General features: G+C 57.6%; 1 protein-coding gene across 2 annotated transcripts in view; it reads left to right on the top strand.

Annotated features, from left to right (window-relative positions):
• The window catches only part of PKD1 (polycystin 1, transient receptor potential channel interacting), a 55,967-nt gene that overhangs the window by 27,838 nt on the left and 15,185 nt on the right, over window positions 1-12,944 (top strand). For both annotated transcript variants that reach the window (XM_077317023.1, XM_077317022.1), the window contains exons 10-21: window positions 116-357; window positions 821-1,570; window positions 2,487-2,618; window positions 3,018-3,193; window positions 3,372-3,505; window positions 4,252-7,871; window positions 8,193-8,339; window positions 9,971-10,114; window positions 10,700-10,979; window positions 11,231-11,447; window positions 12,057-12,216; window positions 12,372-12,524. In XM_077317023.1, the coding sequence (XP_077173138.1) occupies window positions 116-357; window positions 821-1,570; window positions 2,487-2,618; window positions 3,018-3,193; window positions 3,372-3,505; window positions 4,252-7,871; window positions 8,193-8,339; window positions 9,971-10,114; window positions 10,700-10,979; window positions 11,231-11,447; window positions 12,057-12,216; window positions 12,372-12,524 (6,155 nt within the window). The remainder of the gene's footprint in view (window positions 1-115; window positions 358-820; window positions 1,571-2,486; window positions 2,619-3,017; window positions 3,194-3,371; window positions 3,506-4,251; window positions 7,872-8,192; window positions 8,340-9,970; window positions 10,115-10,699; window positions 10,980-11,230; window positions 11,448-12,056; window positions 12,217-12,371; window positions 12,525-12,944) is intronic.

Raw genomic sequence — 12,944 nt, 5'->3', positions numbered from 1 at the left:
TGCACACCAGACGATGCCGATTCCCAACACTGAAACTGTCAGATTCTCCTTAGGGCTGTCCGCTCCGTTTTCCTCCCGGCCCCCACCCAGCCGCTTGTCCCGCTGTTCCCCTCAGAGTGCAAAGAGGCCGCCAACGTCACAGGCCCGCCCCTCGCTCCTCACGGAAATGGGACGGACTGTCCACCCGGCCTTCGCTGGTGCTCCCGGACCGGCCGCTGCCTGCCAGCGGAGAGTTGCTGTGCCCCGCGGACGTGTGCCAACAGCTCCCTCGCCAACGCGGCTGGCTCCTGTGCCCGGCACGGATTGTTGGAGGCGTCTGCTTTTGACGTTCCGCCAGGGCCCTCCACGCAGTATCTCGTGAGTGTCCTGTAGATGGCGGGACCCAAGTGTCGCGGGGACGGCTTCAGCGTGGGCTTCGAGGGGTTTCTCTCCGACAAAGAGCAGAGCAGTGGGAGGCATCGTGACTCATATCTCTCTTGCCCAAACTCTGTGCAATCCATTTCCTTTGTAAGCCCCCCTGCACCAGTTCTTGGCCCCCGGTAGCGTGCAGCCTGAATTGCGTAGCTCTGGCTTTGGGGGGGGGGGGGAGGCAATATGGTGTTGGGCTGAATTCTTGGGCAGGTGGGTAGACCAGAAGAGATTTTTCAGAGCCTTCCGGGCATGCCCACTAGGTTTTGTGTGTGAACGCAGCTGTGTAACCCGCAATCCCCTTCCCCCGGTATTTAGCCAGGGACTGCACAACAGCTTTGTTGACCTCTGCACACAAGGACTGGATCCAAAAGGTCGAGCTCATGGCGTCTTCTCGGCCCCTCTCTTGCAGTTGCTGTTCAGAAATAAAGACATTCCGGTGAGGCCCAATGATACCATTCGCTTCCAACACGACGCCGGGCCCGGCGCCTTCCTCCTTTGCCGCCCGACCACGACCCCATCGGACCAAATCCCCTACCTAGCCCGGAACTCTTCCGGCTGGGAGGCCGACTCCCCTCCCCGCAGCACAGCCGGCAGCTGGCGGAACGGCTCCCTGTGCTTCTTCAGAGTCCTCTACGTGTCCGAAGAGACGGTGCCGATCATCAGTCACAAGAACCCCGGTGTGAGTCGCGACGGCCTCTACACGGTGAGAGCCACGGTGGACAACGGAGCCTTTGCCGCCAACCTGTCCTGCCACTTCTGGGCTGTGCTTCCTGTGCGGGGCCTGCGGGTGGTGTACCCCCCGGCCCAAGACGGCAAGATCTACGTGCCGACCAACAGGACCTGGCTCCTGGTGAGGATCTCTTCCGGCGCCAACGCCTCCGCCGGCTGGCTCGGGAGCAACCAGAGCTCCCCCTTTGAGCGGCACTGCCTGCCCGCCGTGGCCCTGCTGACCGCGGAGTGTGCCAAGGGAGCCAACGACTCCTGGTTCGCTGTGGTCGCGCTGGACGGCCTGGGGCGGAACTTCAGCAGGGTGGTGCTGTGGGCGGAGAACCCCGTGAGTTCCCAGAACATCAGCGTGGTGGTGAAAGCCGAAGAGCCCATCCGAGGGGTCCACGTGATCCCAGACCCGGAGGTCCGCGTCCTGGAGAACTCCAAAGTGGTGAGTTTTCGGGAAGGTGCCGGGATGTGGGGGGCTGGGAGGACGCAGCCTTCTGAAACGCATCTGAACGTCTACCCCAAATGCAGAATTGAAAATGAACACCCGAGAGGGAGTCTTGTGCAGTTCTGGGCGAGTGCAGGACAGCTGTCCGTCTGAGTTGCCGTTCTGGGGGAAATCTGGCTCTCGAGGTCAAAGGGCTTTCACGGGAGGGTAGCCGAAGTCTCACGAAGCCACGGAAGCCGGGGAGGTTGGGAAAAGCCCTCAGCAGGTAGCCACTTCACTGCCCAATGCAGCTCCCTCTCCGTGAACGGCAAAAGCAGAACGACGGGAAACGGCAAACGCGTTCAGGTCGCTGAATTCGGCCCTCTTGGGATTTCCCGACTGCAGTTTGCCTTGATGCAGAAATCCTGCCTCATCAGACTCTCAGACCCCCGTAGAAGCATCACTTGGTGTCTAATCTGGAGAACTGAGTTTGAGTCCCCACTCCTGCACATGCAGCCACCTGGCAACCTTGGGCGAGACCCAGTTCTCTCAGAGCTGTTCTCGCAGAGCAGTTCTTTCAGAGCTCTCGTAGCCTCACCTCCCTCACGGGGCGTCTGTTGCGGAGAGAGGAGGGGGAAGGTGTTTTTGGTGAAGATCGAGTATAAAAAACCCAGCTCTGCTTCTTCTCTCAATCTGCATCCACAAGGCATAGTTCGCAAGGCCCTTTCCCGTTTTTCTCCCCTCCCTCCGTTGCTCCCGTCTCCTGCTGCAGGCCCCTCTTTCGGTTTCTGGGGCAGAGGAAGAGGCCCAGCGGGCGACTCTGAGATGCCTTGACAGAGGCTGACAGGCCTTAGCAGCTAGGGGGGCGTGTGGGCCAAGCAGCCCGGCGTCTTCCCTCTCTCAGTTCTGTGTCTGTTGTTTCCACCCATTCCAGTGCTACATCCCCACGGTGGAAGCTGGATCGGACGTGACCTTCCGGTGGACGGTGGACGACAAACCCACTTTCACCTTCCAAAATAACGTCTTCAACGTTTTCTACCACTCCCCTGCTCTGTACAAGTTTTCGGTAAGCTGAAACTCCCCGCGGTTGGCTTCCTTCGTGAATGGGACTCCTGTATCCAGGTGTGGGATTGCGTTTATTTCCACAAGGAGGCATGCCGAGTCGGCTGCGGGGGGCATTATAGCCATGCCTGTACTAACCGTGGTTCTGCAACCAGAGTTTGCAGCTAGCCCAGGTTAGCCTTAACCACGCATACCTCCGACCACAATGCAGTGGGTCAAGCGGTTTGTAAGGGAGGATGCGGGTGGGTGTGGGGAGGAAGGCTTGCAAATCCCAGAACTGCCAGAGAGCAAAGTTTCCAGTTCGGAAAGGAACTTCTCAAGGGTGCTGCCGGAGGCCCTTGGTCCTTGGAATCTGTCGCATGGCTAAACAAGAAACCCTTCTCTCTGCCTTCTCTTTGTACAGCTCATCGCCTCCAACCACGTCAGCAATGTCACCGTGGACTACAACATCATTGTGGAGAAGATGAACAAGATGAAGGATCTGGTGGTCTCCGAGATCCCCTCACTGGTCCCTCAAAACAGCACCGTGGACCTCTCCGCTGTGGTTCTGGTGGACACGGCCATTGATGCCACGTTCCTGTGAGTGTGCTCGTTCGTCCTCTTTTCCTGTGGGTCGTTCTCGTCCGTGTGAAATTTTGGCCCTGTGGACCAAGGGTGGCCTAACTGTGGCTCTCCAGTTCTCCACAGGCCCACACTCACCAAGACCCCGACCAGCCCCTTCTGTTCTCTGTCAGTGTCTGTTACCCTCTTTCCTCAGGTGGGACTTTGGAGATGGCAGCCAGGTGGCTTCCCAGTTCGTGCCTCCTTATAACAGATCTTTCCTTATGCCGGACCCCAGCGTGCAGCAGGTGGTGATCGCTCACAATGTGTCACACACCTACCAAGAACCAGGTGAGGAAAACTGCAAAAGCTGTACCTGCGGGATGTCCACCCAGGGGTGGGGAGTTCCCCTTCAACTCTTCAACAGATAACAGTATCCCAATCACCAATAATGGGAAGTCGATGGGCACAGTGAGAAAATCCAACCCGAAAGATCAAGTCAGGAACCCGAAGGTCCAACAAATGACCTTCGCCCTTGAGTATTATCTACTTGGCCACTGAAGACGACCCCATGGGTCAAAATGAATTTCAACACTGGCGTAAAACCGTGAATGTTATTCTTCGGGCTTGTAGGTGGCCGTAAATGTAGATTTATGCTTTTAATGATATCTTGGTAGTTTTAAATTTTATGCGCACCAGACAATAAATGTCTGTAGTTTACTCTAATTCTCAATTTGCTCGCCCTTCGGGTTCCTAACCTGTACAGAGAGCAGGAGCAGACGGGCCTGTTCCCCTGAGGCTGCTTCCTCCGCTTTAAGGGGTCTTCCGAAAAGGCGAGGCACTTTTCTGCCGGTGGAAATTTCCAGAAGGAAGTGCTTCCTTTGGCGGAATCGATAGGTGGGATCCAGCCTGCAGCACTTACTGTGCTGTGAGTTCACGCCCCAAAAACATTCGTCTTTGAGCAGTTGTCCTTGTGGGTCTGGTTCTCGTTCCAGCTTCCAGGTTCTGTCATTGCAGAGCTGGGGGGCAATTTCACGGCTGCCGTTCCCATGAGCACGACGGGCATCTTCCCTCATTTCCTGTTTTCCTCCATGCAGGCCAATACACGCTGGTGCTTTCTGTGTTCAACAAGTATGAAAACCTGACCTATTCCACGCCTGTCCACGTCTCCACTTCCCTGCTTGACGTGTCCATGGGAGCCAATACCGATGTCCTTGTTTCGGGCCGCCCTGTCGTGTTTGAAGCCTACCCTCTTCCCTCCCGTTTTGGGGTTTCCTACACTTGGGATTTTGGCGACGGCTGCGTGGCGTTTGTGGAAAGCCAGCCCACCACCGTCCACACCTACAGGCGTAAAGGGACGTACAACGTGAGCTTGCAAGCCAGCAACAACATCAGCGCTGTGGAGGTCTTCGACTTGTACCACGTTTTTGAAGAGATTAGCGGTTTGCAGGTGGCTCTGAACGAAGTGATTGAGCTCTGCACTCCGGTAGAAGTCAACGCTACTGTGGAGACGGGAGATAACGTCACCTGGGTATTTGATATGGGTGACGGGACGGTGCTGGAGAGTCCTTTGGGGTCTGTGAAGCACATCTACTTGAAGGAGGTCAACTGCACCGTCAACGTGACAGCGGTGAACCCGGTCAACTCCGTTTCCCAGTCAGTGCCCGTCCAGATCTTTGTGTTGATGGTTCTCAAGATCGAGCCTTCATCTTGCATTGCGCCACACCCCGAAGTACAGCTCACCGCCTACGTCTCAGGAGACCCCGCCGACTATATTTTTGATTGGACCTTTGGGGACGGCTCCTCCAACGTGACGGTGGACGGGGACCCTGTGGTGATGCACAACTTTACCCGCAGCGGCGTCTTCTCGCTCTCGTTGGTCCTCTCCAGCAAGGTCAACAAAGCACACTATTACACGGTCGTGTGTGTGGAGCCAGAGATCACCAACGTCACGCTGCTCAGTCCACCGTCCGTCGTGCTCGGCAACGAGAGCAGGTTCCAGGTCACGGCCTTGCCCCCGTACAACTACCGCTACCGTTGGGACTTTGGGGCCAATGACTCGGCTCAGTTTGGCGGGACAGAAGCCACGTACGTGTATAAAACCCCAGGCAGCTACCTAGTCACGGTCACGGTGTCCAACAACGTGTCCTTCAACAACGACACAGCCACGGTGAAAGTCCTGGAGCCCGTCGGAGTAGCCAAGATTGAGTCCAACGGGTCAAAGGTTTTGGAAATGAACCAGATCTATCTGTTTTCTGCCAACGTCAGTGGGACCAGAGTGAGCTATCTGTGGGATCTGGGGGATGGGACCAGCCAGCTGGGGAAATCCGTCACCCACTTGTACAACAAAACCGGGGTTTACACCATCAGCCTGAGAGGCTGGAACGAGGTGAGTCACACCGAAGCGAGACTCAACGTGACGGTGAAGAGGCGTCTCCAAGGACTGGCCATCAACGCCAGCAAGACCATCGTCCCACTCAACGGGTCCGTGAGTTTCACCGCCACCTTGCTCGCGGGCACGGCCATCCGGTACTCTTGGATCTTGTGCGACAGGTGCACCCCAATCCCCGGCACCTCTTCCATCTCTTACACGTTCCGCTCGGTTGGGACTTTCAACGTGATAGTCACAGCCGAGAACGAGATCTGTTCGTTGCAGGACAGCATTTTCATCTACGTCTTGCAGCAGATCGAGGGGCTGCAGGTGGCCGGGGGTGACCTGCTGGAGGACGTCTTCTTCCCCACCAACAAGACACTCCAGCTGCAGGCGGTGGTGAGGGAAGGGACCAACATCTCGTACAGCTGGTCGGCCGTGAAAGAAGGTTGCTCTGTGCAGGCGTTCACCGGGAAGGCCTTTTCCTTGCTGGTGACGGAAGCAGGAGTCTACGTCATCCACCTGAAAGCCACAAATATGCTGGGGAGTCTGTCTGTGAACAAGACAGTAGAGTTCGTTGAGCAAATTGGTGCCCTGAAACCTAATGCGTCTCCTAACCCTGTGGCGGTCAACGCTTCCATCAACGTAAGCATCAGCGTCACCGCAGGGACCGGCTTGGCGTATACGTGGTACCTCGAGGATGGGGTGGTTCTCCTCACTTCCCACCCATCCGTCGCCTATTCCTTCCAGAGCCCCGGCGTCAAGGTAATCATGGTTACAGCGGAAAACAAATTTGGTTCTGCCAATGCAACGCTTCTCGTATTTGTCCAAGAGCCGATAGTTGGCTTGACGATCCGGACCGTAAACCTAGACAGGAGTTACGTCAAATCCGGTTCCGTAGTGAACTTCTGTGGAGACCTTGAAAGCGGATCTGACGTAGCTTGGAAGTGGAAGCTGCAGGACAGAACCTTAACGGGCCAGAGAGTTGCTCTGGAGTTCCCCACGGCCGGCTTCTTCTCCGTCCATCTGAATGCTTCCAATGAGGTCAGCTGGGAGACGACTTGCCACAATATCAGCGTGGAAGATGCAATCCAGGGCCTACAACTCCGCACGAGCAAGGAGGTGGTGGAGCCCGGGGAAGTGGTCTCCTTTGCCATCGAAATGTCTTCTGGGTCTTCCGTGAGCCTTGGGGTGAGCATCGGTGGGGAGCGAAGGGTGTCACTCAATTCCTCCAGTTTCACCCACGTGTTTGCCCGGGTTGGAGATTACAGAGTTAAGGTCACTGCAGAGAACCTCATAAGTGTGGCCCAGGTTGAGCTCCACATTGTGGTCCTGGAACCCATCTTCGCCTTGCGGATTGTGGACTGCTGTGAGCCGGGGACGCCCACGGGGGTGGAGAGGCATTTCGCGGCCGAGATTGGGGAGGGTTCCCAGGTGTCTTACTTGTGGCAGTTTTCCCTAGAGGAAGAGCTGAGGCATTCCCAAGTGGTCCTGGAAGGCAAGAGTGTTTCGTACACCCCTGAGGCTGCTGGGCTGCTAGAAATCCATCTCACGGCTTTCAACGGCCTGGGCAGCCTGAATGTCAGCGTAGCGATCCAAGTCCAGGACCCGATCAGGCAGTTTTCTCTCAAACCTGTTGAACCGTTCGCCAACCGGACCTCGTTATTTGAAGCCTCGGTGTTTCCCAGCGCAAGGCAGGTTGTGTTTTGGTGGCAATTTGGGGACGGTTCCCCAGCACAGAAGAGCATCGTGGCCTCTGCCAGCCACACCTACCTGAGGCCGGGGGATTACCTGGTGGAGGTGAACGCCACCAACCTCATCAGCTTCGCCATCACCCACCTGACGGTCACGGTTCGAGTGCTGGAGTGCGAGGAACCGGAGGCGGAGCTGGTCTTACCTGCACAGGTGGTCATGAAACGGTCACAGAAGAATTACCTGGAGGCACAAATTGACCTGCGGGGATGTTTTAGGTACCAGACAAAATACTTGTGGAAGATTTACCGAATCTCCAGCTGCTTGGGTCTCAGCGGCGCCGACAAAGTCCGCCTGCCCACTGTAGACATGAGCCGGCCCCAGCTGGTCATCCCCAAACTGGCCCTGGACCTTGGGAACTACTGCTTCATATTCCTGGTCCGTTTCGGGGACACACCGCTGTCCAAGAGCGTTTTCGCCAATGTGACCGTTGTCCCTAACAAGCTGGTCCCCATCATAGACGGGGGGTCGTACCGTGTGTGGTCCAGCACCCGAGACTTAATCTTGGACGGTGAGAAATCCTACGACCCTAACCTCGAGGACTGGGAGCAGACGCCGTTACAGTACCGCTGGAGCTGCGTGTCGTCCAGCAAGGTAAGCGAACTTCCTTCCTTGGCCACAGCCCTCCCACCTTCTGCCGGGGAGATAAGGCCTCAGGGATCGCCATTCATTCTCCTATCTGACCAAGGGAACTTTTTGGAGACGCTTTGAAGGGGGAGTGAACTGAGAATAAAACTAGCGCCCTCCTCTGCCTTGTCTCTTGACGGGAGAAGGCCTCTGGATGAGGAAGAGCTGGGCAGCCCCGACTGGAGTGGTCTTTGGTCCTTTGCCAGAGGGCACCGGCTCCTGTTCCGGGGGTCAGGCGATGAATCACCTCCTTTCTCTCCCCCACCCCCTTTTCTTCCTCTTGCACAGGGCTCTTCAGGAGGGTGTGCTCTGAACTTCAGCGCCGCCGGAGGAGGGGTTACTGTTTCCCGAGCCATATTGGAAACAGATGTAGAATACACGTTCGACCTCACAGTGTGGAAGGCAGGGATGACTCCTGAAGCCACCAATCAAACGGTTCGTAGGATCGGTAGACTTTCGAGCCAGCAGATGTGGGCCCGGGGAGGGGCTGTGGCTCAGTGGTAGCACATGGGCTTGGCAGACAGACGGTCCCCGGCTCAGCTCCCGGCATCTCCAGCTAAAAGGATCAAGATCTCTGAGACGCCGGAGAGCAGCTGCCAGTCTGAGAAGACAGTACTGGCCTTGACGGATGAGTGGCCTTATGCCGGATGAGGCATTTGCGAGACCGAAATCTTGGGCGTGCTCCGTCCCTGAGCAGATTGGGGAAGGCGTGGCCTGGGGAGGGTGGAGGGGGAGCACCCGCTCCTGCTCTTCACGCCGTTCTTGCAGTGGGAGCGGACGGAGAGGTCCTGGGCTGGCTGCTGGCGCTTGGTCCGGCTTTTCCTGTAACTGTTCCTCGGCTGCCATGGAAAAAGAGCTGGCGGAGTTGGGGAGGTTTCTCCTCCCCTCTTCTTTTTCTTTTTTTAATCGCGGTGCCAGTGGAGGGGGGGGCCGAGAACAAAATGAACGGCTGAGGAGGCATCTGCAGCCAACAGACCTTCTGGTTTCCATCACGGGCGCTTCACAGACGGCTGGCAATTTAAAGGCGCGCAGATTTCGTCTGCGGAGTGGAAACTGCCTTGATCTTTCCTCTTCCCCTCCCTCCGCCCTCCTTTCCCGGCTCCCTTTTGGAAGCAGGAGAGGCTGGAAGGGAAGAGGGAGGGCAGAGAAGGGACTGAGTCGGACTTGATAGTCTTTCAAGGACATTCCGTACTCCTCTCCCGCTCTGGTGCATTCATGAATGCTAAACAAGGCCTTGGCGGTGGGCAGGAGAGCGGCCCGCGAGGTTATAAGAAGCCAGCTTTTGGGAAGAGACGCACGCGATAAATATATCCTGTTTGTTCGAGGAGGGGTCAGGCAGCACGGAATTCTGTCGGGATTAGAGCGGGATTAGGAGGCGCAGAGAGGAAATCCCAGATTGCTGGAGATGGGCAGAGCTTGCCGTGACAGAGGGAGTTTTGGAGAGTCCCGTGGCTGGCGTGGCGGGCGGCAGGGGGCTTGCAGGGCAACCAGCAAAGGCCTGGAAAAGACAGTCCATGTGGAAGACAGCTGGGGAAGCTGGGCTCTCCCACCTCCCCACCATCTTTCCTCTGGACGCCTTCAAGGCCGTTTCGGAGCGCCCTTTGAACACATCAAAAGTAATTTTTAATTGATGCCCTGTATGGCTTTCAAGCCGCTTAATGTTTGGGAAAGAAGCTCCAGAGAAAGCGGCTCAAGGCGACAAGTAGTACAAAGACGGGAAATCTAAATTAAACAGTGCAGTCGCCCTAATCCCACGCATGGCTTCATTGTCTCAGTGGTTCTTTCTCACCTTGTTCGGATCGGCACAAGCCAAGGTCAAAATGGCGGCCAAGAATTGTTGGGGGGTGGAAGGGGCAGCTTCAGTCCCAGCAGAGCCCCCCATGTTGGCTGTGGGGACCCTTGGCTTTGGAGAAGAACAGTCCTGCTTGATGCTGGAGGCACCTGGTTTTTGACTCCTGGGGGACGCAGAGCATTGGCCTGCGTGGGCCCTTGGCCTGACCCAACAGGGCCTCTCCTGTGTTCTCTTGGGCGTCTTCTCTGCCTGATGCTCTTGCTTCGTTTTCTAGGTGTTGATCAAGGCAGGGACGGTCCCCATCGTGGCTCTGCAGTGCATCTCCTGCAAGGCCCAGTCGGTCTACGAAGTCAGCCGGAGCTCCTACGTGTACCTGGAAGGCACCTGCTTGAACTGTCAGAACAACTCTAAGCTGGGGGTAAGTCTGCGGACTTCTGGGCAGTGTGTGGTTGGCCCCTGGGTGAGACAGGAGGCTGGACTAGGTGGACCCTCCCTGGTCCGACCCAGCAGGGCTCTCCTGATGTTCTTAGGAAGGCCTCGGCCTCTGTGCCCTCTCGCTGGCCCTCCAGAGGAGCGGGTCTGCTGTGAGGCGGGATGCAGGACTGGACGGATCCTCACTAGCCTGACCCAGCAGGGGCTCTACATGTGCCCGTCCATCCTCCGGGCCTCGCAGGTGCTTCTAACTCGGAGCCCACAGACCCAGCCTCTGAGGTTCTGCAGAGACCCGAGGCCGACCCACTTCTGTTTCCTGTGTTCCCTCTTATGAAAGACTTCATGGGCGGGTGATGTAATGCAGGAGGCTAAAAGTGGATCGCAGGGTGGAAGAATTCCCATCAGACGACTTGGACCCGTTCCTGTCCTTTTTGGTCCAGGTTGCATCAGCCAAACGTTTGACTGGGAGCCTGGAGGCAGACACCCTTCCCCCCCCCCCTCTGTCTGAAGACTCTCTCCAATTTTCAGATTACAAAACTGAGACGGTTTTTCTTGCCTCTCCTCCTCCTAGCGGTGGGCTGCCCACAGCTTCAGAAATAAGACTCTGGTCTTGGACAAAACCACCACCTCCACGGGGAACCTGGGAATGAATCTGGTCCTGAGGCCGGGGGCCCTGAAGGACGGCGAGGGCTACACCTTCACCCTCCACATCACGGATCTGGCCACGGGGGAGGAGGGGTACGCCTCCATCGACCTCTTTCCGAACCAGCCGCCTTGGGGGGGCTTCTGCCGGTTGTCTCCTCTGGGGCATGTCCAGGCGCTGACGACCAAGGTCCATTTCGAGTGCACAGGTGAGAACGGGCCCACGGCTCCATCCGCGGCTGGTTCTGAGAGCAGGTTGTCTTTTTTCAGGGGTTTCCAGCTGGGGGAAGAGAGTCCGTCCGAGTTCATATAAAGCTGCCCAAACTGCCACTGATCTTGGCTGTCGGAGATTGGCCGAGGCCTGAAGAGGAGGGGGAGGAAGCCTTCCTGGCCCCTTCCCAAGGGGGAATCTACCTCCCCCTTGCTGGGCTGACCTCTTGACCACCTGTTTCGCTGTCAGGCTGGAGGGACAACGAGGACGAAGACACCCCCTTGGTCTACATCCTGCTGGCCATGCGCTGCCGGACCGGCCACTGCGAGGAATTCTGGGCGTACAAAGGGAGCCATTCTGAGCACAGCGCCTTCCTGCCGCCGGGATTCCAGGAGGGATCCTCCTTGGTCCACGTCTCGGTGCTGGTGCAAGATCAGCTGGGAGCCACCGTGGTGGCCCTCAACAGGTAGGTTTCCCAGTTCCCCCAGATTTACAACCCCTTCAAGATACTGTGTGATTCTGGGCAGGCGGCAGAAGAGCTGCACCGTCTGAAAGGAAAGCCAGTCCTTGGGTTGTAAATCACAGAAGAGCCCTGCAGCTGTGAGAAGCCCACCCTGTTTGTTTGGTGAGGGAGAGGATTTCACGTCCTGTCCTCTCTGGAGATCAGCAGCTGTGCCCGTGATGGATGGGCTGCGGCCGGAGGAGACAAATTGGAAACACACCATCCAGCCGTTCTCCACTGAAGAATCCCTTCGTCCTTAAGCACACAACGTGGGATCCCCCACTTCGCTTGGCACCAAAGACTGTTTTACTGGGGGGGTGGGGGGGGGGAAATGGATTCGGAGAGTGGATAAGCCTCAGGCAGACGGACAAAGGGCAGAGAAGAGGTAGAGAAGCGCAGGGTATACAAACGACTTCTTCTCTTCTAGGAACGAGGGAGGAAGGCCTTGCGCCCGGCGCTCTCATCCCCACCGAACTTACAAGGGGCCTGTGGGGGGGAGGCGAGGGCTTTGGGACTCCTGGGGGCAGAGAAGAGCAGGGTGGAAAAGCTTCTCTTCCGCTTCTCCTTCCCCAGCACGATCGCCATCCCCCTGCCCGACACGCCCGACGGATTCCACAGCCTCCCGCAGTGGCTGTACAACCAGACCGACGTGGTCCTCCAGGGCCTGGTCAAGCAGAGCGACCCCCAGCAAGTCATCGAGTACTCGCTGGCTCTCATCACCATCCTGAACGAGGTACGCAAGGCAAGCTGCGGGCAGGGGCCAGGCGGTGCCCCCCAAACAGCCGTGCCCCCCTCCCCGCCTGCTGCACCCCAGAACTCCACCCCCCCCCCGAAAGAGCAGCCTCCTGTTCCCAACAGCGGGCGGTCGTTTTTATCCCCCACTTGCAGTACGAGCGCTCCCTGCCCTCGGGAGCCAGAGCCGAGGACGAAGAAGGCTTCCGGGCCCGGACGAGGAGGAACGTCACGGAAACCCTGATCTCCATGAAGGTGAACACGGTGGACGACATCCGGCAGATCACGGCGGCCCTGGCACAGTGCACGGTAGGTGGACGCCGGGCCTGCAGGCAGGCACGGAGGACGGCCGGCGGCTCACTTGGGGTCCTTTTGGGCACAGTGGGCCGTTATGTGTCTTCTTCAAGCTCATCTTCTTCCATCTTGGTTAGGATTCCCCCCCGACAGATGCACCGTCTCTGAGCGTGGCAGGGTGGTGTGGCCAGCGGTGGGGGGAGTGGACTTCTGTGAGGGGAGCCATTTCCCTGGGGCTGCTTCGAAAGCTCTTCATTTCATGCTGCTCCTGCTCTTCGTGCAAGGCCTGCTTCTTATTGGGGGATGCCAGCCACACGGGGGCAGCCGACCGTTCCCAATCGCAGCCGGCAGCATTATTTAATGAGCAAGAGGGGGACCGTGGCTGATTTCCCTGTGGCCGTGTCCGAGAACCAGGTCTCTGTCTTGTTTCTGGGC

Source organism: Paroedura picta, chromosome 17 (genome assembly GCF_049243985.1).
Source record: "Paroedura picta isolate Pp20150507F chromosome 17, Ppicta_v3.0, whole genome shotgun sequence".
NCBI lineage: Eukaryota > Metazoa > Chordata > Lepidosauria > Squamata > Gekkonidae > Paroedura > Paroedura picta.
This window is presented reverse-complemented; position numbering and strand designations above follow the sequence as displayed.